The sequence below is a fragment of the Hipposideros armiger genome, unplaced genomic scaffold, assembly GCF_001890085.2.
Source record: "Hipposideros armiger isolate ML-2016 unplaced genomic scaffold, ASM189008v1 scaffold_17, whole genome shotgun sequence".
In the NCBI taxonomy this organism is placed as follows: domain Eukaryota; kingdom Metazoa; phylum Chordata; class Mammalia; order Chiroptera; family Hipposideridae; genus Hipposideros; species Hipposideros armiger.
Window position 1 is genome coordinate 6,690,926 of NW_017731367.1, and position 21,995 is coordinate 6,712,920.

Sequence of the window (21,995 nt, forward strand, 5' to 3'; positions counted from 1 at the left end):
CAACCCCCGCCTGCTTCCCTCAGGCGCACTCTCTGCGGAACACAGCTCTGCCGATCGCCCAGGTGTGGCAGCCGCGGTGTGCTGGATGTCTCGCCTCCCGAGTTAGATCGGAAGCTCCTTGGAGGCCAGGAGCTGGCCTCAGTACTTTTGTGCCCAGCCGGTCCTGACTCACAGTAGCATCACGCAATCACAACTGACAACGTGACACTGGATCTAACGCTCAGAAAGAAGCCTACGGACAACTTCACCTTGCCAACTACAAGGCTAGACGTAAATGGAGGGCTTGTCTGTCTGTCCGTCAGCGCCCGCCTGGGCAAGGCACGGCCCACAGGGAATGAGGCTGCATGGCGACATGCACTTTAGGCACAGGATTCCCTAATTGGCGCGGAACCCCCAGCTGGTGAGACCTGGTGGGAATTCAGACGACACTTCATCTCTTTAGGCGTGGCCTTTCTAGACTCAGAGGACAGACCCTACACTGAAAAAACGAAGACAATGACAAACATGGGTCCCCAGTTAGACTCATTTTACACGGACCCACAAATGTGCAGGCAGTCCTTGGGCAGGGCGCCTCCTGGCTGAGGGGCACACAGCGGGGCAGGGCGCCTCCCGGCTGTGCAGTTCTAGGTGCTGGTGCTCATGTCACCCCAGGGTGCTGGCCGCTCACACACGGACGACCAGCGCTGACGAGCCCCTGGCCCCAGGACCTTGGCACTGACCTGCTGAATGGCAGCCTTGAGTTCAATTCCGTTATTGCTGGGTGCAAAGTTTCCCTCCCCTCCTTTAGGCCACTTGAGCAGCCGCTTTGTCCTGTGATTTTAGGAACGTGGGCATATGCCATCAAATCTGGGGTGTGCCCTCATGACAGGGTGCACCCCCCAGGAAGTGGGGTGTGCCCTCAGCATGGCGGTGCGACTTGGTGCGGGGGTATACCTTGCGTGGAGCATGCTTTGGGAAGTGGGGCGTGCATCGTGGGGAGAGGTGTGCCTCGGGGCAGAGGTGCTCCTGAGGACTGGGTATGTCTCGCGTAGTGGGGTGCACCCAGGAAGTGGAGTGCTTCCTCAGGAAGAGGACACACGTGGGAAGGGGGCGCACGTCTGGATGGGGCTCCGCCGGTAGGTGTAGTCTGCGCGTCTGCCACTAGGTGGGGGCCGAGAGCAACGCGCTCACTCAGAGGCGCAGACCGCTTGGCTTTTCCAGGAAGGCAACGCTCTCCAGGGGCTCAGGCGCTGTGGGGGCCCGGGGGCGGGTCGTTGATGGGCAGCGCCGCGCAGAGTCCCGCCCTCAGAGGCAGCGCAGCCTGCAAATCCTGTGTCTCCTACAGTCCACCTGGACTGGGCCCGGTGACACTGCTGGGAGTGGGGACAGGCTTTGCAGGCACTCGCTCTGGCTCCCGGGGCGGGCAACTGCTGGCACTGCGGGTTAGCGGCGGGCCGAGCAGGGAACGGGCCGCAGAGCCGGCCTGGCGAGCAGCGCGGGTGGAGCGACTGCCTAACGTACCTGTGACATCCAACGGACGCTTCTTCAGAGCGGTGACCACCGGCCCGTCTTTCCTGCGCAGCAGGGGGCTGCTCCGTCTCTCAGCCACTTTCTGCTTTAGCCGAGACCGTAATTTCAGGTTGGGTTCAGAAGCTGCAGGAAAGGAGACGTCATTACAGCCGGGCAGACGCACCTGGGGTCCAGCCTATCACGGTGGCGGCTTAGGACAGGCACATGGGTGCGTGCTCAAACCCACGTGCTGCTCAGCAGAGGCCGGGACGTGTGGGCAGGGCACGTTTCAGTCTCATTCACAAGAACAAAACACACCTGATGCCTCTTCAGACAGGATTTTAGAAGGTGCTGGTGGGGTCACCAGAAACTGCTGCCACTGCTCTACCAGCAGATGGAGGAAAACCGACGTCGGCGTTTTCAGGGCTCTGGCCCATGGACATTATTTGACCTCCACATGACACTGTCCCGTCTCCCACGCCAGCGCTGCAGAGGCAGGCTCCTGCTGGAGCTCCAGGCATCCTGTGCATGGCTGCCATGCGGGTGCTGACACCCCCACCCACACTGTGAGGGTTAGCCAGGCCAGGTCCCAAGACCTGAGTGTACCTGTCTCCTGAGCATTCACCTGAACGCGGGCACAGGTGTTTCGGCTTGTTAACAGCACTGCTTGCTGTGTGGACGGAGCCATTTACGAACATGCACCTGAGGCCCCAGTGCTTCTCAAGTCCTTTGCAGTTGGCGCCCAGACCACCCCCAGGCCCTCCAAGTGCCACTTCTGGGGGCGGAACAGACTCTGGGTAGCTGGCTTGGGAGGAGGGCTGCCTCCCTGCCTCGGAGGTCCGGTCTGGCCTCCAGGTGCAGTCACCTCCACCTCCACCTCCACGGGGCCATCAGCCCTGGAGCCCAGGATGGTGCCAAGACTGCTGCCGCCGAGACCTTAGTTCCGAGGCTTCAGTTCACTACATTCAAGCTTCTACTACTTGTGCATTTGCAAATTAGGGTGTTTATACTTGTTTGTTTTTAATCAGCAACCCTGCTGTTTTTAATCTTTTTGGAAACAGGAAGTTCGCTGCCCTCCAGAGCAGCAACACAATGGAATTCCCTGGAAACCAGGGCTGTAAGAATCAGGCCACGTGTGCATCTCACAGCCACTGTGCTGCCCTTGGGAGTATGAGCTGAGGGCAGATGAATCCTGCAATGGCAGGTAACCCTGAGGAAGCTGGAGGCAGGACCGCTGCTCTGTGAGTCCTGGGAGGGGGGTGGGACAGGTCTCTGTGAAGCCCCCAGAGAAGTCACGTGTGTCAGGATGGTGCCAGCTGTTTCCAGATGCTGCACCTGCTCTAGAGGGCAGCGACATGGGGAGAGAAGCCCTGCACGCTGCAGCCCCCGCACAAGGCAAGTGCCCACTTACACGCAGGCCCCCCAAGATGGAAGAAAGACAAAGTGGTTCAGCAACAAAACAGCCTCCTCCACGGGCAAGGGTCCACTTCCATTTGATGCTTATTCTGAGGCAACTATAGGTTCACGTTTCATCCACTTCCATTTTTACACTGAGTTTCTTACCATTGTTTAAAAAGAAGAAAACGCCAAACTCCCCGATTAACAGGCAAGAACACAATAGCTCTTTTCCCCACACTCAAGATCTCGGCTGAAACGACATGGGGTTTCAAAAACCGTCTGTCTGACCTGTGCACAGGCACTCCATGCTGCAGGGAGAGGCCGCTTCGGAGGTTCCAGGGCAAGGCAGTCCCGTGGAAGGGGCTGCCCGATGCCCACCCTCGCCTCACCCCGCGGCACTGCAGCACCTTCCTCAGCATCAGTGCACTCTCTGAAGTTACTTAGCTGATTTATCTTGTTCCTGCTCTCCCTCCCATCCCCCGACACTTGACCATGGAACTGGGCCAGGCTCTGTCTGGCCTCCCTGGTAGCAGGGGGCGGTCCGTGGTGCTGGCCTGCAGAGGACCCAATACAGGACTCATCCTCCCTCCCTGCGCCAGCCCCAGGCGGTGGCCCCACCGGACGTGTGGCCCCAGGCAAAACGGAACCGAGGCCCCGAGTTCGACATACTGAGACTCCTTCCAGACAATGACAGCAGAGCGTTGCATCATGCGGGCAGCCCTGCCTGCAGGTCGGTGTGAGTGGACAGGGGCTCCCAGGCACCACGCTGGCACTGGCCGGACCGTGTGACGCCAGGATGCTGTTTGTCCCTCTGGGGCTCCTCAGGGCCCCTAAGGAACTTCCCATTGCAGGGCTGGGGAGGCAGCCCGAGTGGCAGGCACACGAACCGGCAGGGAAGAGGGGTGGCCTCTTCCAAGAGAGCCCCCCAGTTGCTTCCACGTCCAGTCTCAGGGCTGGCTTTTCTCCTGCTGGCCGCGGCTGTGCTGGGAAGGGCGGTGGGCTGCAGCAAAGGTCCCACTTCCCGCCCCTCATTTTTCTCTGAGGAGCCTCAGATCCAGGGATGCCACGAGTCCCAAAGAGAAGACACAGCCATCTACCCTGTAGCTGTGCACAAGCATATGTCTTGAAACTTGCAGAATGCCTGTAACCCAGCTCTGCATGGCAGCTGAAGCTTAGGATGCAGGCAAGTGGCCACCTGCCTGCAGTGTGCGGCCGGCAAGGTGACCCCGCTCCGTGCATGGTCACGCGGCCACACAGGCTCCAAGCGTGGCTCTGATGTGACCACGCAGAGAACTAAGGACCACATTTTGCACCTTCTGATAGGGCGGCAGGGAAACTGACAGAACCAGAGTGTAAGAAAGACACCTTGTTTCAGACAAGCGGCTGCAGCAATTGAGTGCTGAGGAAACGGAGGTGCTACCAGTGTCCACAGACGGGTGCCGGCTCCTGGGGACATGTGGAAGCCAGGGACATTTCTCCTTAAAGGCAGTCAGGTAAATCCCAGAGTAAGGCAGGTAAAACCATTCTGCCCCAACCTTAGAAAGCTGGCCCTTCCCCAGCACCTGCCTCTCCGAGGGCAGGAAGCACCCCCGGGGCATGACCCTGCTGTCTCACACAGCGGTTTTCTGAATGCTTTACTTTTCCCTGGCAGTCCCAGCAGGACTGGGACATCGTGCCTGCTTAACAGTCAGGACGGAGGCCACACGTGCACCTGGCACACATACAGAGGTCAGTGTGCTGGAGGCAGAGGGCTCGGTCCTGGCCCACGCCCGGTGGCCAACGAGGAAAGCAGACAAGGAGCAACACGACGGCCTGGACAACAGCCTTGGTGGCACAGTGGCGGGTTCCTGGAACTCTGAAGTGATAAGAAGGCAACTATAAGCAGTAGAAAGCCACAGGGACAAAAATGAAAGTACTGAGAAAAGAAATTTGAAGAAAAAGCTGAGAAACTTTGAAAGATGAAGTGAAAAGCTGCAACATCAAATTAATACCAATGCCACAAGGGGATGGAACAGCAGAGCAGGGACAATCACGAACAAGGACATTCCAGACATATCACTTCAGCCGCAGGTGCCCGAGCGCCCCTCCCAGGCGGGTCCTGGGAGGTGTCAGAACTCTGGGGGCCGAGGGTCGGCCTTGTGCAGGCCTCCGATTCTGCAACGGCCACTCGCAGGACAGGGTGAAGACCTGAAAATCCCAAAGGAAGGTGGCCTCTGAACCCAACCACACATCAGTCAAGTGTGGGCCAGAGTAAAGACATTTACCAGCATGCAAGAACTCGAAAAATTTACATTCTGTGCACAATTTCTTAGAAAGCTTGGGAGACGTACACAAGCGAGATGAAGGCAGAGACAGAGCAGTGGGACACGGGCCCAGGGAGGGTGGGGACCCTCCATGGAAGGTGGTGGGGGGCACTGCAAAGGGGGCGTGGCCAGGAGCCGGTCCCCAGGGTGCAGCAGGCTCACTGAACCCCTGCTGCGTGGGGCTGAACTCCTCCATCTGCCAACACGAGGGACTGAAGAACAGACACATAGGAACTGAGCAAATGAAAAACACAATCAACTTCAGGAAAAAGGAAATGTATCAAGGCACACTGTGTTTATGTGTCCTTGCTAGAATGCAGGAGTGAGGGGTGGGGTGGGGCAGGGTTGGAACAGGGCAGGTAACCTAAACTTCCTGGGGCTTTTTAATTTATGTACATTTATTTACTCTGATAACACTAAAAATATAACTGTAGAAAGACGAGTTAGACTGGAATGTGATTTTTGTAGCACTACAAAATACGAGATATAGGGTTGATACTAATGTGCAGAATGCCTACAAAGCAGTGAGAAAAGAAAATGCCAATGGGAAAACGGCGAATGAGTTGCCATTAAACGCTCATCCACTGAACGCTAAGGGACTGTCCCTGTGTGTCCCGAGTGGCTCTGGACATTGGGCACAAGGTGTGGACAAGAGAGACATGGCCTGGCCAGGACTCCATGCTGTCCCCACAGGAGCGCCACGCAGCCCCTGGGCCTACAGAATACAGCTTATTGGATGAAGATGGAAAATCAAGGGGCCGCCGAGTGGCTCAGCTGTGAGAGCGCGCGCTCTTAACAACAAGGTTGCCGGTTCGACTCCTGCATGGGATGTTGGGCTGTGCGCCCCCTCGCTGCAACTATCGATCAAAAACAGTGACTGGACTTGGAGCTGAGCTGCACCCTCCACAACTAGACTGAAGGACAATGACTTGACTTGGAGCTGATGAGTCCTGGAAAACACACACTATTACCCAATTAAAAAAAAAAAAAAGATGGAAAATCAATACCAAGATACCCAAACTCTACTAAAACGACAGAACTGCTCATCAGAATGTCGAGGGTGCTAAAAGTGAACTGGCATTTGGTGATGCGTGACCATGGAGTTGGGAGGACTGTGGGTGCAGCTGGGCCGCTTGTTAGCTCTGTGACCCTGACTCCATGTTCCACTGTGATAGTTTTGGGGGAAGGGATGACATAAATAGAGCATCTTGAAATAGCTCTCTCGTTTCTCCACGTGGGCAGCCGGTAGGTAGTTTCTTTTTTTCCCCTTCCTCCGAATAAACCCTTTTCTTTTGTGCATCATTTTTGGAGAGTTATTTTCGCCAGTCAACAAGGGCATCGCAATGGAAGCGCCGTCACGTGATCTCTGATAGCATCCTGTTAGTGAAGGGTGGACAGTGGCCTCTCGTAAGCTGCTGGGGGTGAGGCTCCCCTGGCATCTGGGACACGTGCACACGGTGGGCGGGCAGCGCCATTTTCAGGAAGCTATTCTACAGAAACACTAGCACAAGGAGCACCTATTTGTGGGGAAAATAAAAACTAGAAAAGTCACAACTAACATGATGTCCACATATTGGAGCAATACAGAAAAAGGTATTGATCTCTGCACACTTGTGTGGAATGGTGTCTACAGTATAGTAGAAACCGGAAAACAAAGTTATAGGACAAAGTGCAAAGCAGGTATTTTTGTTAATAAAACGACAACTACACATGCACGGCCCCAGATCCATCGCCCTATACACAGGCACAGAGAACGTCAGGACAGACAGATTCCAAAGCGTTAGCAGTGGCCGTCCTGGGAAGCAACGTGTGCACTCATGTTTTAATTTAGAACAAGCATGCTTTTCTTATGTGATTTTTTAACAAATAAAACCACATTCTATGTAATGCTTAAAGGTGGCGGGCTTTTCTAAACACCCTTTCCTACTCCATCGTCTCAACAGCATATCTCGGCTGGCCATCAAGCTCAGGGCGGTTTTACCACTGAACAGTGAAACACCCGTATTTGAAAAGGATTGGTTCAAGACCTCATAATGGGTGGAGTTCAAGTTTGATGGATGTCCAAGTTCGAAGGATGGGTCTCAGAACAATGAGTGAGCCACTTTCTCAACGTAGAGGCTGCCTAAACATCCCTGCCGTCTCTAGAAGTTTCTTTGGAAAAGCACAAGAAAGCCTTCGTGAAAACCTTCTGAACATATTCTAAGATCGCGATGGGTGCAGGCGTGGGCAGGCCTTCTGCCAGGACACGGGCACAGTAAGGGCCGGCTGGCTGCAGGGCGCTTCCTCACTCAGCAGGGCAGCCTGGCCCAGCGACGCCGAGGGAAGCCGCGTGGCTCCTGTCTCAGCGGTTGACTGGCATCTCCCTCAAGCAGCTGTGAATGTGGGCCATGAGTGCTGGGAGGCTCAGAGCTGGATGAACGTTCTGGAAGGAAGAGAGGCGCCCCTGGCTGCAGAAGCCACGGAAGCTGGAAGCTGAGTGTCCTGGGCCCACCGCCCAGGGCCTGCCGGCAGCACGGCTCTCAAGGTTGCGGAGAGCGACTTCACTGAGCACCAGCCTGAGGTTTGCTCCCTACGTGGAGAGAGCAGTCTGCTGGGGGACCGGGTGCCCAGAAGCCAGGCAGGGTTCTGTGCGCATGACCTCAGTGCTGAGAGGTCCTGGGAGTCGCCGATGAGATGGGGGAAGGATTGTGGTGGGGTGACAATGGGCTGTTTTTGTTTCCTGGTGTCCTTTCATCAACTGGAAGTCACATCAGAGCGCAATTTAAGAGTCATTACTAAAAAAACTCACAGCAGGTAACATCTTTAAAAAATAATGGCAAAGATGCTACTGGAGAAAAAGGAAATTCCTAAATATCATCAATATGACGAAACTCAGTTTGCTTGTAAACGTGGAAGCGTCTGCTTTCTTCAGTGTGAACGTGGCCTGGAACGCGGCACCTCACTGCAGCCTCCGGGCAAGCGGGCTGGCGCCCTAAGAGCCCCAGGAAGGAAGGGCCCATCGTGGGCACGGGTGTCCGGGAGGTCCAGCATTTCCGGGACACCTGTCACTGCTCGATTTGAAGAGGCTCAGAAGCCCAGGGTCAGGGCAGCCGCCGAGGCAGCCAGAAGGCACAGTGGGGGCTGGACACCACCTCACCTGCTCTGTGCCCGGGAAATGACCCCTCCACGTTCTGGTGGGAGGTGGAGGGCACCATGCTGTCAATCACTGGGAAAGGGGTGGGCTTCCAACAGGAAGTGGGAGCCAGGCCTGGGGCAGGACAGTGACTGGGGGTGGGATTCAGGAGGCGGGAGCGCAGGCGGCAGTGACGAGCTGCGAGCTAGGAGATCAGCCCCGAAACCCCAGCCGAGCACGGCACACCTGCTGGCCAGGCTCTGGCTGTGAAAGCCCGTGTTTGCTTCCGTGAGGGCTTCCCTAAAGGGCGTCCAGTGGTTCCCGCCGGTTTCTGCGGACGTGTGGCGCTGCGGGAGGGTTGGGGTGCTAAGTCTGGCAGGAATGGGTCATTGGGGGAGACAAGAGCAGGGGCGTCCTAACAGCTTAGGGGACAAAAGCAGAAACCCCCTGCAGACCGGCCCTCGAAGCACTTTGTTCCTTCTCCTCCTGGGCCCAGGAGGCAGCGCTCACGGGGGGCACAGTGAGGCGGGCACAGAGGGTCGAGGCCTCCCTCATCACAGGATGGGCACAGCCCAGGCAGCTGGCCGCAGGCAGGGCGACCGCCGCCCTGAGCACACATTCGCTCGGACACAGGGATGAGCTTCCCCCAGGACGCGAATGTCACAACGGGCGGAATGTCACCCACAGAGGCCACCAAAGCACGTGCCACAAGAGCGGGCCACGTGAAGAACACTGGGAGGGGCTGTTGCTTTGACACGTTACACACCGTGAGCTGCCCTTTAAAGGCCGACGGGCGGGCGAACTGCAAGCAAGGGCAGCTTCCGTCAGCGCCACGCTGAGACCACGGGGCTTCCTAACGTGCCTCACATTTACTAAAGATGGTCACTCTACTTCATTCAAGACATTCTGTAACCAAAGTGTCATCTAATGAAGTTTCATACAAGTGACTGTGGCAGAAAAAACAGATGTAAATTATTGAGAATCGTGATGTCACTTCCAGGATGATGCTGTTCCCTCAAGTGGTTTATCTCCTCCGAAATCTTTACACTGTTAATATTATTCATGTGCTAGTGATGCCTTTTAAAAAACTGATAATGCGAGCACCCATAATTAAGTTCTCCTGGGGCACCGAGCGTTCTCAGTGGCGCTTCCCAAAGCGGAGCAGTGCCCTGGGTTCTCAGGGAGGTGGGGTCTGGAGGGCGCGGGTTCATCAGCCTCGTCTCTCTCCCAGCGTCCTGCCCAACACTCACCGCAAACTCGGGTTTGCGGATCTGAGTTTGGTTAATTACAGCACCAGCGTCCAGAAAGGGGGCGGGAATGGGCCGGGCCCTGACAGACACTTCCCGGCTGGTGGGCTCTCCTTCGGGGAAATCCCTGGACCGTTCTGAGCAGACGATGAGTGAGACCCACATACTCCCACTAAAGAGGACAAGCTACTCAGTGACTTCCACCAATAAAGGGCTTGTAGCCCAAGGGAAACCCGCCACGTCGGCAGGAACCTCACCTCTGCCTGGAGGGGCTCTGCCAACCCCTCCAACATCCCAGCCAAGGGCTTTGGGGTCCAGCAGCAGGCACAGGACTGTCCTGATGTGGCCCTGCCATCTCTCACACCTGGAATGTCAGTCAAATGTCCCTCCCGCAACTTCTGGCTCTTGATCCTGGGTTTGCCTGGGGCACTGACCCCTCGGGGCACAGCTCTGCCTACTGAGAGCCCCATCTCCCGTCTTAGGATGGGGCTGCGGTGAGCCCCAGTCCCCAAAGCCTCATCACTAGGGTGAAGGAGCAGGGGTGTGACTGCTTTAAAGCATTTGTCCTGAATAGACCCAAAGCCTCTGGATAAAACAAGGTTCTTTATGAAGACAAAGCTGTGCCGTGTAGACCGTTTCCATTCGGCACGGTGCCGGGCGGTTCCCACCTTGCCCTGTGGCCACAGGCCCCCCTGACGCTCAGCCCAGGGCACCCCCGCCCTCCGCGGGCTCCCCTGCTCCTCAGCCCCTCACCTCTCGGGGGCAAAGCATGTGGAGGGCGCTGCTGCCCTGGCCCGGCCCTTCCTGCAGCGCCAATGCGCTGCCATAGCCGCTGCTCCTCTGACAAGCACGGCCCACTTAAACCATCAACGCTGAGCCAAGTCCAAGAGAGCTGGGCACCCTGTTTATGTCTAAGCCCCGTCCCCTTCTGGTTTGTGATAGAACTGCTGCGAGGGTATCTGAGATGTCCACCTGCACAGTCCCTGCAGAACACCATGAATTTCTGTCTCAAACCCCCTCCCCCCGCAACACACACTCCGGGGCCCCGGCCACCGGTGGCCTGGGCTCTGCCCAGAGCTGGCACAGAGGGCCACGCCCTGGCTGGCTGGCTGATCTCAAGGCACATCAGCAGGAGCTGCTGTGTCCCCACACCCAGCAGGAGACGCTTTGGGCTGTGACAAAGTACAGCACGTCGCCAAAAACACTGGGCTTCACCGTTGTTCACAAGTGAGTTTGCATTTTAAAACGTGGGTGCACACACACACGAGTTTCACTGCTTTTGAAATGAACCACACGGCAGGCTTGAGAACAGCATTTTCAAAGGATGCTCTAATAACAGCAAACGTTTAAAAACAGCAGGGGCTTTCCCTGAGTGCAGCAGGGCTCGGGCTACGGGGTGTGGGGGGCGCAGGGGTCGGGCCCGCCCCCGCCAGCCTCTGACACTGACCTGTCTTTCTGAGAGGGAAGTCATCTTTGGCGTCGTACATGCCCAGGATCGGGTGGTTGTAGGAAGCCGACACCCCGCTCTGGGGCGGGGAGCTCTGGTCCAGGGAGCTGTGCTGTGTTTTCCTGGAGAGAACAGGCAAAGACACACGGCTTAATGAGCCCGGACACGGCCCCGGCATGGCGTGGCGTGGCTGCTCGGAGCAAGTGCGCACTGGAGCCCGAGCACGTGACCCCATGGATGGACCTTCCGTTGACACAGCCCTAGCTCAGCGGTCAGTGTCCTAGGCAGACCGAGACGCAACCCAGAGTGACGCTGAGCAGACACTCGCGTGCACACCTCCACCCACTGCCTGGCCTGAGCCCCGGCGGTGCTCACTGCTCTCCGGTGGCTGCTGAGTCACCTGTGCCTGGCCGTCAGGGGCACCACTGGCACAGAGGGGCCTGTCCTGGGGCGGAGGGGCAGAGGCAGACAGGTGGGCTGGGGTGTGAGGAGCCAAAGGTGCGGACGGAGGTGACGGCGACCTGGTGGGCACCTTGGGAAGTGCCGGTGATGTCTGGGGTCCTTGAGGGCAGAAGCCGCGTGGGGGCTTCCCTTCAGCAGAGAATATCCAGTCTTCACAGGAACAAAATCACTCCCAAGTCATTTCCCTGCCATGGGGAGGGTGGGGCTGGCAGCAATCAACACCTTCAATCCTGGGAGTCGATCTCTGAAACTTCCTTCATCAACAGCCAGGCAGGACTCAGCCCTCACACTGGTCAGTGGGAGCCGGGCGGGGGGCAGGCCCGGGCGGGGGGCACCGGCTGCCCCCGGGAGCACCAGCAAACTCTTTTCCGGTGGGACTGCCGGCTGAGTCTTCCTGGAAGCACTGAAGGTGTAATGAATTCTGTGAGTCTTTGAACTGTGTAATCTGTTTAATGACTTGAAACAAATTCGCCAGCTGACTTATTTGGGATTTGTAAGACTATTTATTCAGAACACACAGCACTCCACATCCACGCACCCGGTGTTCTCTAAATTAAGAAGGTGAGCTCCTGCTTACAGGTGGATATGGAATATTCCAGCGCCAACTTCCGTCAAGAATGTGCTGCTCGTGAAACCCAGGCCGAGGAGTGGCCCCGACACGGGGCTGGGGGTGCCCGCTGTGCATCACGGGCCCAAACCAGCCCGCCGGGCTCTCTCCCCACCACCTCAGGGAGGCGACTCCGTCAGAGCGGGCTAGTTCTGGCGAGAGCCGCAGCCAGGGCTGGGGGCTCGGGGCGGGGACGGCGTTCCCATGTCACAGCTCACCCCCTCCCTTAGGCAGGAAGCCCTCCTTTTAACTTGTAGCTCTACTGGGGTGCCCCCAGGCCTCACCCAGGGGCCATTCTCCCACAATCTCATTAAGGGTCTGAAGCAACACTCTTTCTACCAAATCCTGTCTTCAGATGGTATCCTACGGGGAGCGTGGCCGAGGCCAGTTTGAAAGCTCTCCTTCAATGCCAAGTTACAATCTGAGGAAAAATCCACGTCCTTCTTCACAAGAAAGAGGAAAGACCTATGTGTGTATTATGTGACTTAAAAAGTCTAAATGATTATTAACAGAGTGTTATCACAGAGAATAACTACGGTTATTATACCTTAGTGGTAGCTTGTTTATAACTAAACAGGAGTTGGAAAAGCTATATTTGTTTAGTATCTAACAGATATTCTGTTTTGCTCTCTGGACATGCTGCTAACGCAGGCAGGCCTCGGAGGAGCAGTGGCTTTGGCTCCAGGCCGCCGCAATGAAGCGTGTCATCTTCTTTTTGTTGGCGGAGGGTCTCACCTTCCGTTTGTGAACATGTAGCATCTGGGATGATGTGGGATGAGGTCCGCCTGCACCAACACCCTCACTTCCTTGTCAGGACGTAAAGTGGGCTGGAGCAGGAGGCACCGGCGGGACTTGGCCTGCTTCCCGGCTTGAGAGCGTCAGCAGACCGCACTCTGCACCGGCCCAGGGAGGGGGTGCGGCGCCAGGAGAGGTGGCTGGACTGACCCAGCGTGTACCATCACGGTGAGTCCAGAGACTTCGCACAAGGGCCTCGCGTCCCACACAGCCCGGCTTCCAAACTGCAGAAAAGCAGCTCACTGCAGGCGCTTCTGGAGGCCGAGGAAAGGGCCCCTGGGAAGCCCTGTGTGCTGTGTGGTGGGACCCCCGTCCGGTCACACCACACCCGGGCCCACACGGCGCCCCGGGGGTCCAGGATCTGGGAAAAGCCAAGCCCTGTGGCTGACGACACGTGCACTCGCACACTCACGTGTACACAGCCCACACTCAGCCCCAGACTCACACACGCCTCACACACCCTCGTACCCGGGCAGAGCCTGAGGCCTGGGTTATCAGCCTGGCTGGAAGCCGCCCTGCGGTCCCTCTGCTGGGAGCTTGGCGGACTGACGGGGACACCTCACCTTACCGACAAGCGCCACTGATGGAGACGGAAAAGCCAATACTGCTGTTTCCTCTCCAAACATTACTTTAGTTGTAACGGAAAACAAAACTACACACAAATTTAGCCATTTAAATTCCATCGACAATTGGCTTTTCCCATCTATCTCATCAGATTTATGGGAGTGATTTAAAATAGATAAAACTCTAAATCACGTACACCAGCAAGTCCAAGAGAAATATAATGTGAGTTACACATGCAATTTCACATTTTCTAGCTGCCAGATTCAAACGAATACAGAGAAATATGATGTTAACATCTGTATTCACTTTCAACCCAGTATTTCCAAAATGTCCTTTCAACATGCCATCAACCTAAAAATTACTGATGACATATTTCACATTTTTTTTTCACACGGAGGTGCTGAGGTTGGCGTGTTCAATGCTGACTGCACGTCTCAGTGGGACAGCCACGTCTCAACACCAGGAGCCACGTGTGGCTGGTGGCGGCCTCGGTGGCCAGTGCAGTCTCACACAAGAGTTTAAAGTTGGGAGTTCTGACCCCCATGTACACCAGGGAGCCACCACTCCAATGCTAACACAGAACAGGGTCACCACTACGGAAGGTGCTGTCTGCCCTTTGCTGATGATCCCCACCCCCCAGCGCAGCCACCGGTCAGGTGTCTGTCCCCACAGGTTGGCTGTGCTGCCTCTGGAACTGCACGCACAGGACCCCACACGCCGGACACTGCGTCGGCTGGAGGCCCAGCCAGTGGCAGCGGTGTCAGCGGCCCCTGGGTCCTGGTCCCCCATGTCTGGCCGCAGGAATGCTGCACATGGTTTGGACACAAGCACTGTCAGGTGTCCGCATGTCACACTCTGCCCACCTGTGGCTTGTCTGTTAACAGTGCTTTTCAAAGAGCAGAAGCCTTTAGTTGTGATAACGTCTGCGGTTTATAGCTGATGACTCCCGTGTCCTAAGAACCTCTCCCCCAAGGCCATGAGAACGTCCTCCTGTGACTCCTTCTAGAAGTTTCACTGGTTGAGCTTTTGTGTTGAGGTTTACGACACGTGCACTGATCGTGGATGGTGAGGCTATTGTCACCGTCCGGGTCTTCCCCACGAAGACCCGGTTTTCTGATGACGTTTTTCCCGTCACACAGCCAATCAGTGTGAAATGGCGTTTGGAACACAGTGACAAAACAAGACCCCGGTTGCCTTCCCCACCCCAGCCCGTGCGCCCAAGTCCCTAAGGGAAGGACCCACTGGGTGCTGAACCCAGAGCAAGCAGCCTCATCCGGGTCGGACACCTCGGGGCCGCCCTGCTCGCCAGGGAGTGGCTTCGCCCGTCCCTCCTGGGTCCCTCGCCAGCCCCCTGCCCTCGGGCCAGGTGCTCCTTGCTGACCCCGTCCTTATCAGTCTCCCCACGTGCAACCCCTCGGCCGTTTCTACCTGAGGCCACCCCTTCCCTACAGATGACGTGCTTTCCCAACCTGTGGGCTTGGTCCTCGCCTCCCCTACGAGCCCATCATCACAGCACCTGCCCCTGCCAGCCTGGTCTCCCAGCTCCACTGGCGCTCGCCCCGCCTTCCTCAGCTCTGTGGCCTCCGTCCAAGAGCTAAAATGCAGTGGAGCCAAGGCTCCCCTTCCCCGGAACAGCCCCTCTTCTGGAGAGCTCCCGGGGGCCCCCACCTGCTGGCCACGTCCTCTCGTGTTTGCCCCCAGCTGTCCCAGCCTCCCTCCCGCAGGCAGATCTAAGAGCACCCCTTGCCCCGCTGTGTCCTTACAGATCTGTAGGCCAGGTGTCTCCAGGGGGCCCTGGTCCCTGAGCCTCCCAGCTCCACCCCGTGGACCCCACCGCAGCCACTGTCCACACTGCTGCCCTTCACTGCACCTGCCCAGCGACAATGGAACTTTCCTGTAACAAAATCCGGTGACAGTCACTAGTGGAGTGGTGCCACCTGAATGTGGGGTCTCTGTGTGCGGCCCCCGCACTTCTAACAAGTCCTCCCTGCCCCTCAGGTGGCTCTGGGCTCAGGGCCTCGTTTGTGGCTTTGCATGGACCCTGTGACCCTCCCTGCTGTGGCAGCGTGTCACAGTAGCTGCAGAAAGCTCAGGGGGCAGACGAGATGCCTTTTAGGTGGTCTTGGACAACTGCTGTCATCTACTGGAATAAATGGGTCATTTCAACGGGAGTTGCTGGTGTCTCGTCTTTTAGAGCTTGAAAACAGCTACGTTTTTCCCGATGAAACGAATGCCAATCGCATTATGATTTATGAGAACTACCCTAGGGGGTTTCTTCCATAGATGAGATCACCCCGCACAGCAGCACAAAACCATACTGAAGGCAACAACCTGCGAAGCCCGCGGTCACTGTTCAAAGCCACCCAAGCTCGCCTCTCCCCTCCCAGCCCGGCCTGTCGGTGGCCGGCCCCCTGCACCGGCTCAGCACAAACAGGCTCTTCCGGGGTCTCTGCCAGTGACGCAGGCTCTGAGGGGTTTGTAGCATAAAAATAATAAAAACCGCACGGGCGCTTACTGACCTGCCTAAGAAGCAGCAAAACATTGGGAAGAATGTCAGAAGGTCCATATGGATGGACCACTGACACCAGAGGTCCAGCTACAGCAGCTCCTTTTGCGGCCTAACAACAACATGGGAAGCCCAGAGGAACGCGAGTGTCACTCAGGCCATTTAGATGGGCCCACACCCCTGGGTGGCTGCCACGTGCACTGACCACCAGACCACTTCGGTCACACCATGTTCGCTGCTGAGCTCTGGGACTTTCTGACTCCTCACCCCGACTCTGCCTTCCAGGGTGAAGAAGTGGGTGCCACTCAAACCTGTCAATGGTCACGTGCCACCGGGGCCCCAGAGCGGAGATGAAGGCCCACACCCCACTTACCCGTACCAGTAGCGGGGGTCGCTGGAGATGCAGTGGTTCAGGCTCCGGTGCGCCAGCGCCTTCTTTTTGTTCAGGACAAACTCCTGCAACTTCATCTTCACTTCTGTGCTGGCCACGGCACCTGGCACGGGACAAAGCACAGGGACGGTGACCCGGCGCTCTGCCCAGGGAAGCAGCTCTGGGCTGGACGACGGGGCAAAGGGCTGGAGACAGAAGGCTTCCAACTGAGGCGGCAGCTGACACCATGAAAGCTCCTTGAAGAAAGGAGACCAGCAGGCAGCGTAGTGAGCCGCCTTCTTCCAGGAAGAGCTGCCCCTAATTGCACGGCCACTTTACCTCCTTGTCCCGGTAACTGTCAGGGAACTGCCCACACTGCCTGATGAAGATGAGAAGGATGAATGACCTGGACGGCGGACGGCCAGTCAGAGGACATGGCCGCCAGGTCCTCCCTCCGTTAGGTCCCGGAGGGAGGTGATGGAAAGTGGGACAAGAAGCAGAGTTCTCACTCAGCAGGATGAGGACGTGACTCAAACACTTCCAGCAAATGAGCACGGGTGTTAGCAGCCTTACCCTCTTAAGAAACTTTCTCTCGTGGATTGGCCTTCCCTGTAGGGGAGGGATGGTTTGCACCTGCCAGCACCCTGGGAACAGGGTGAGCCTCGCAGGCCTCACATTCAGGAAGTCTCTGTCTCTCCCTGCACAGGCCGCAGCCCAGGCTCCAAGGAGGGCAGAGAACACACACCCAGGCCCAGCAGGGGGCACGTGGCCAATCGCAGCGACAGGAAAACACAGCCTCACGCTGCCCCGGGAGATGCGCTGCCCAGAGGAGGTGCTGACCCCTGCTGTGCTCCCTGTGAGGCCTGCGCCAGCTGGGACAGGAGAGGCCCTTGTCCCCTGGGCTGCCAGCAGGATCCTCAAAGGGGGGCAGCTGTAGGCACGCGTGGCTCCGTGACCTGCTCACGGGCGGCAGAGGGCACCTTACCAGGATCCTGTGTGTCAAAGGAACACAACCCCGACCCCCTCACACCAGGCTCCTCATGTTTAAAATGATCACGAGGGTTCCTTCCCATCTAAACGAACGAGACGAGTGGCGCAGCGCCTCCCTGACACATCAGCACAGTCCACTTGACAAGAAATGGCAAATGGTGACACAGTCACAAGAGTGGGCGCTGCCCAGCCCTCCTCTGGCCGGCTCTGGCTGGGGGCGGAATCTCCGGTCCCACTTCACAGACGGAGCACAGCACAGGCCTGGCGCGCAGCAGACCCAGGGAACGCCAGGTCCCGAAGGCGCAACTCGGTGCAAACAGAATCTTAGTGCTTTATGAGGGGAGAATTCAAAAGGGAAGCTGCTGGTTCTGAGCCTTGTCCTTCTAGTTGTATCCTCATCTCTACAAATTTCTCCAGGTCTGGAGTCAATAGAGCATCTTCAGCAAACGAATGCCAACGTCACTAATTTGTACTTAAAAATTAATGCACGTTGATCATCATTCATTCCCCTGACGGGGTTTATGGAGACCTTGCCGTGAGCCAGCGCTCACCTGGCTGATAGGGGCAAAGAGGTAAATAAGAGACCAGGTCCCTTTTACACAGAGGAGGCTGGTGGAAGGTGGGGTATCTAAAAAGCCAGCGGGTAAACGCAGTGGGGGTGGGGGTGCGGTGAGGCTGAGCAGGTTGGGGAAGGGCGCATGGGCGGGAGGACCTGAGTGGGCGGGAGGACCTGAGTGGGTAGGGGCCGAGGCTGAGGGGCTGCAGTGGGTCCTGGGGCTCAGAATGGGCCACGGGGCACGATGAAGGGAATGACAAATCTGTCACGTAGCTTTGGTTTGCTTCCGCCGGCCATGGGTTTTTCTTGTGCCCATGTGTCTCTGAGGAAGACGCGGCTTCCCAAATGTGACACAGAATTACTTTCAGGATCAGGCATTTGACCTTTTAACTGCAGCCTTTTGAGCCATTTTTTACAACAAAGTGAGTGCATTCCTCAGTGATGGTGCCTTGCTCCGGAAAGGCCGCTCGTAAGGCGCAGCGAGGAAATCGCCATGCTAGTTCCAACCTGCTCAGAGGGCTAAGGCCTGGTTGCCATTAGATTTTTTTTCTTTAAATTTACGTTAAAAGACAATGTGTCCCAGATTCTTAAAAGTAGTAAATCTATGTAAATCTTAACTGATTAGAGATCGTGTGTACATGCTGATTGAGATTAAAACTACCACAAATTGTAAGAAGTTACTGTCCTATCAAATTAACGGCATTAATTGGTATCAACAGTTAAGGACAACTGCAGAATTATTTAAAATGAAAAGCACTGTAAATGTTTACAAGTGCAACAAAACTTGTAATTAAGTATTTGGAAAGAAATTTATTTTAAAAACCCCAAGAAACGAAGCAGCAGAGGCTCTGGCGTGCATTTTCAAGTGCTGGGAACCTGGTGCCCACCGCTGGCCGCCCTGCGCACCCACAAATGCCCTTGAGGCTGACACAAGAGCCCCCTTCACAGGCGTCCACCTCGGCAGCCTGCTGGGCCCGCCTCCTCGCAGGACCACACTCACGGGCTGCAGGACCCCCAGAGCGCGCCAAACACCCAACTGCACACAGCTTATTATTAACAACAAAACCTGACCACCCAGGCCCACAGATGGAAACCCTGGGGGCTGCCGTGTGCCCAGCGTGGAGGGGAGTGGAGTGGAGAGCATTCAGACGCTGGGGGGTTGCTGAGCCAGCTGCAGATTGTTTTGAAATGCAAACAGATCTCAGATGGTTTCTGAAGTCCAGTCTTTTCATATTTCCTGAGGCTTAAGATGTTGTTTTTATTGGAAGATTCTGGTAAACTAGAAGGAATTAATTTAGACTGAGTTGCTTTTCAGCAACCTGAAAAACTGGTATTTGCTGGTGCGTTGTGGCACAGATCAACTAACTGATATTTGGAACTCAAACTTCCATCCTTTGATGAACAGTGATTTCCCCGCTCCAAAGAAAAACGCATGAGCAGGGTACACCCTGAGGCCCAGCAAAGCTCGGGAGCACGGGTACGGAGGGGACCCGGTGGGCGGCCACGTGTGACAGCAGCCTGACACACTCCTGTGGCATTCTGTCCCGCAGCAGGAGCCCCTGGCACAGGCTCCAGAGGACCGGAGCTGCTATGCCCCGGCGGCTTTCTGAAGGAAGGCAGCACACGCGTGGTGGGTAGGTGGGGCGGGCCACTCAGATCCCTAACACGGGCGGGCAGGAGGACTCACCCAGGCTCCCAGGTCTCAGCCCCAGTTGCACAGTTGTCTCCCCGGGAGTTTTAGAAGTGACAACACGGATGCCTGCGCTCCACTTTGCAGCAACACGGCAGGAGCCTGGGGGACGTTCCTGGCTCCATGTGTGGCATCGCTCACGTCCCAGCACACACAAACACGCAGTGTATGAAGGGCAGTGCGACCGAGCCAGGGGGCCATGCAGCGAGAACCCCGAGGTGACCGACAGTGTCTGCCACACCAGCCAGATCCAGGGGGGTGAGCAGCTTCTCTCCCGAGGGCCTTCGGCCCTCGTTTCTGCATCTGGACTGCGGGCAGTCACTCGGCCTGCGGTCACCAGCTCTTGGCCAGTGTGCTGTGACCAAGTGCACCAGTCAGACCTCACTGGTAATTACTCTCAAACACCAGTACAGAAGCTAGCGCTCACGTGCAGTAAGCCCTCCGGAAGTGCTTCCCACACTGACAAGCCCTCAGTTAAAAAAAATACAGTTAAAGTATAGTTACTGTTTTAAGAGTAAACTGCTGCAGTAACTAATGATTGCAAAAGATGTTAATTTTATGCATAAAAACAATTACTAAGAACTTACAAATAGTTAAATATAAAAATAAGAGCCGGCTGAGTGGCTCAGTTGGTTAAGAGCTCGCTCAAGAGTTTGAGCTCTGAGCAACAGCGGTTCGATGCCCGGCCCGAGCTGAGCCGCCGCTGAGCTGCCAACAGGTGGCAGGATGGCTCAGCTAAAAAAAAAAAAAAGTAAAAAAATAAACTAAAATTGGGGGGAATACATTGGCTAAATACTTTTAGGAAAAAATAATACACTTTCTGAAAGGAAAATATTTACAAAAATGTACAAAACAAAACCGCATAATAATACTAGACTACATTCGAATTCTACTTTAGAAAACACTGAGAAATGGCTGCATCCGACCTGAGACCCTGCGGGAGTTAAGGCAGCGTTAGCACAGTGACGTGGCAGAGCGCAGGTGGGAGAAGGACCGTGTACCGTGTAAAAGTGACGATATAAAAAAAACATTGAGGGGGCCGGCCAAGTGGCACATTGGTTAGGAGTTGGCTTGGGACGCCAGCTCTGAGCAGCAGGGCCCCGGTTCAGATCCCACATGAGGGCCAGTGACGCTGCGCCCTCTACAGCTAAGATGGTGAACAACAGCTCAACCTGGAGCTGGGCTGCCGTGAGTCCCCGGGGATGGCGTAGGCTGCAGTGGGGCTGCAGTGGGTTGCCATGGGCTACTGTGAGTGGCCGGCAGCCCAGTATGAGCTGCCCTGAGAGGCTGGTGAGAGGCCATCCAATGGCCGGTGAGCGATCTGCCTCACCCAGAGAGAGCGCAATGATAATAGCAACATGGGCCAGTGAAACGACGTCCTCCACAACTAGACTGAAGAACAAAAGGACAGCAACTTGTCTGTTCACCTCCCCCAATTCCCAATAAAATCTTTAAAAAAAAAATCGAGAAAAAGGAAGACGGCTCATCAGAAAAATGGGCAAGGACCTGGGCACACCCTTCACCCAGGGGACCCACGTGGCCAGTGAGCACAGGAAAAAGCCCTGGCCATCTGAGAAATGCTCACGGCTGACAGGAAAGGGGCAGACACAGGGCCATGTTGGTGGGGACACGGAGCTACCGGAACTGCCACACGCAGCTGGCGGAAGCAGAAACTGGTACAGCGACATGGGGAGCTGAGCACACGCACGCCCTGAGGCTCAGCAACAGCACGTCCCAGCCGCCCATCTGCACCCAGACACACGTGCAAGGACGTGCGCGCAGTGCTGTGACAGGTGTGACCACGAAAGAGCCCGGAGGTCTGCCCACAGTGCCATGGATGTACAGTAGGACACGCGTGAGACAACACGAAGCGGTGGGAGCGGATGCATGAGGCCACTTCACACGCCTGATGCTGAGCGAAAGCATCACGAGACACCGACAGTGTGATGGCTGCATCTGTCTCCTCTCAGAAGCGCGGTTCCCCTTGGGAAGGAGGGGGGTGGTGACTGGAGGAGCACAGGGGGCCCTGGCCGCAGTTGCTGTCCCGGCCGCCGTGTGCTACTGGGGACGGTTACATGGGATGTGTGCTCGTGGGCAGTTCCCTGCAGAGGACGGGGACACTTCCTCGTGTGGATCATGCACCAATAAGAAAGGCTTTAACATCAACTCTAATCATGGGCTGTACGGAAGGCTGTAAGAACATAACATGCCGCTGTGCGTGTGTGCATGAAAATTTAGTCAAAAGTTCAAATAGTCTGTGTTTTCACAAGCTGAAGATAAGGGCTTTTGAGGGTTTTGAGGGTTACGTGTACTGGCAAGCGTGTCAAGCCTTCTGATTTCCTTCGTGAGCGTGACAAGAGAAAATCGCCCACCATCAGCCACCAAGGCCTGACGTGCGAGAGGCGGACAGGCCATCGGGCGGGCCTGACAGCCAGGGAACGCGAACGCACACTCACTCTG

The 21,995-nt window shown here is 56.3% G+C and overlaps 1 protein-coding gene across 1 annotated transcript in view; it reads right to left on the reverse strand.

Annotated features, from left to right (window-relative positions):
- Nucleotides 1-21,995, reverse strand: part of HDAC4 (histone deacetylase 4) — a 178,220-nt gene that overhangs the window by 59,526 nt on the left and 96,699 nt on the right. The window contains exons 8-10 of the mRNA XM_019628371.1: nucleotides 16,303-16,423; nucleotides 10,996-11,117; nucleotides 1,501-1,632 (exon numbers count right to left, since the gene is read on the reverse strand). Of these exons, the coding sequence (XP_019483916.1) occupies nucleotides 1,501-1,632; nucleotides 10,996-11,117; nucleotides 16,303-16,423 (375 nt within the window). The remainder of the gene's footprint in view (nucleotides 1-1,500; nucleotides 1,633-10,995; nucleotides 11,118-16,302; nucleotides 16,424-21,995) is intronic.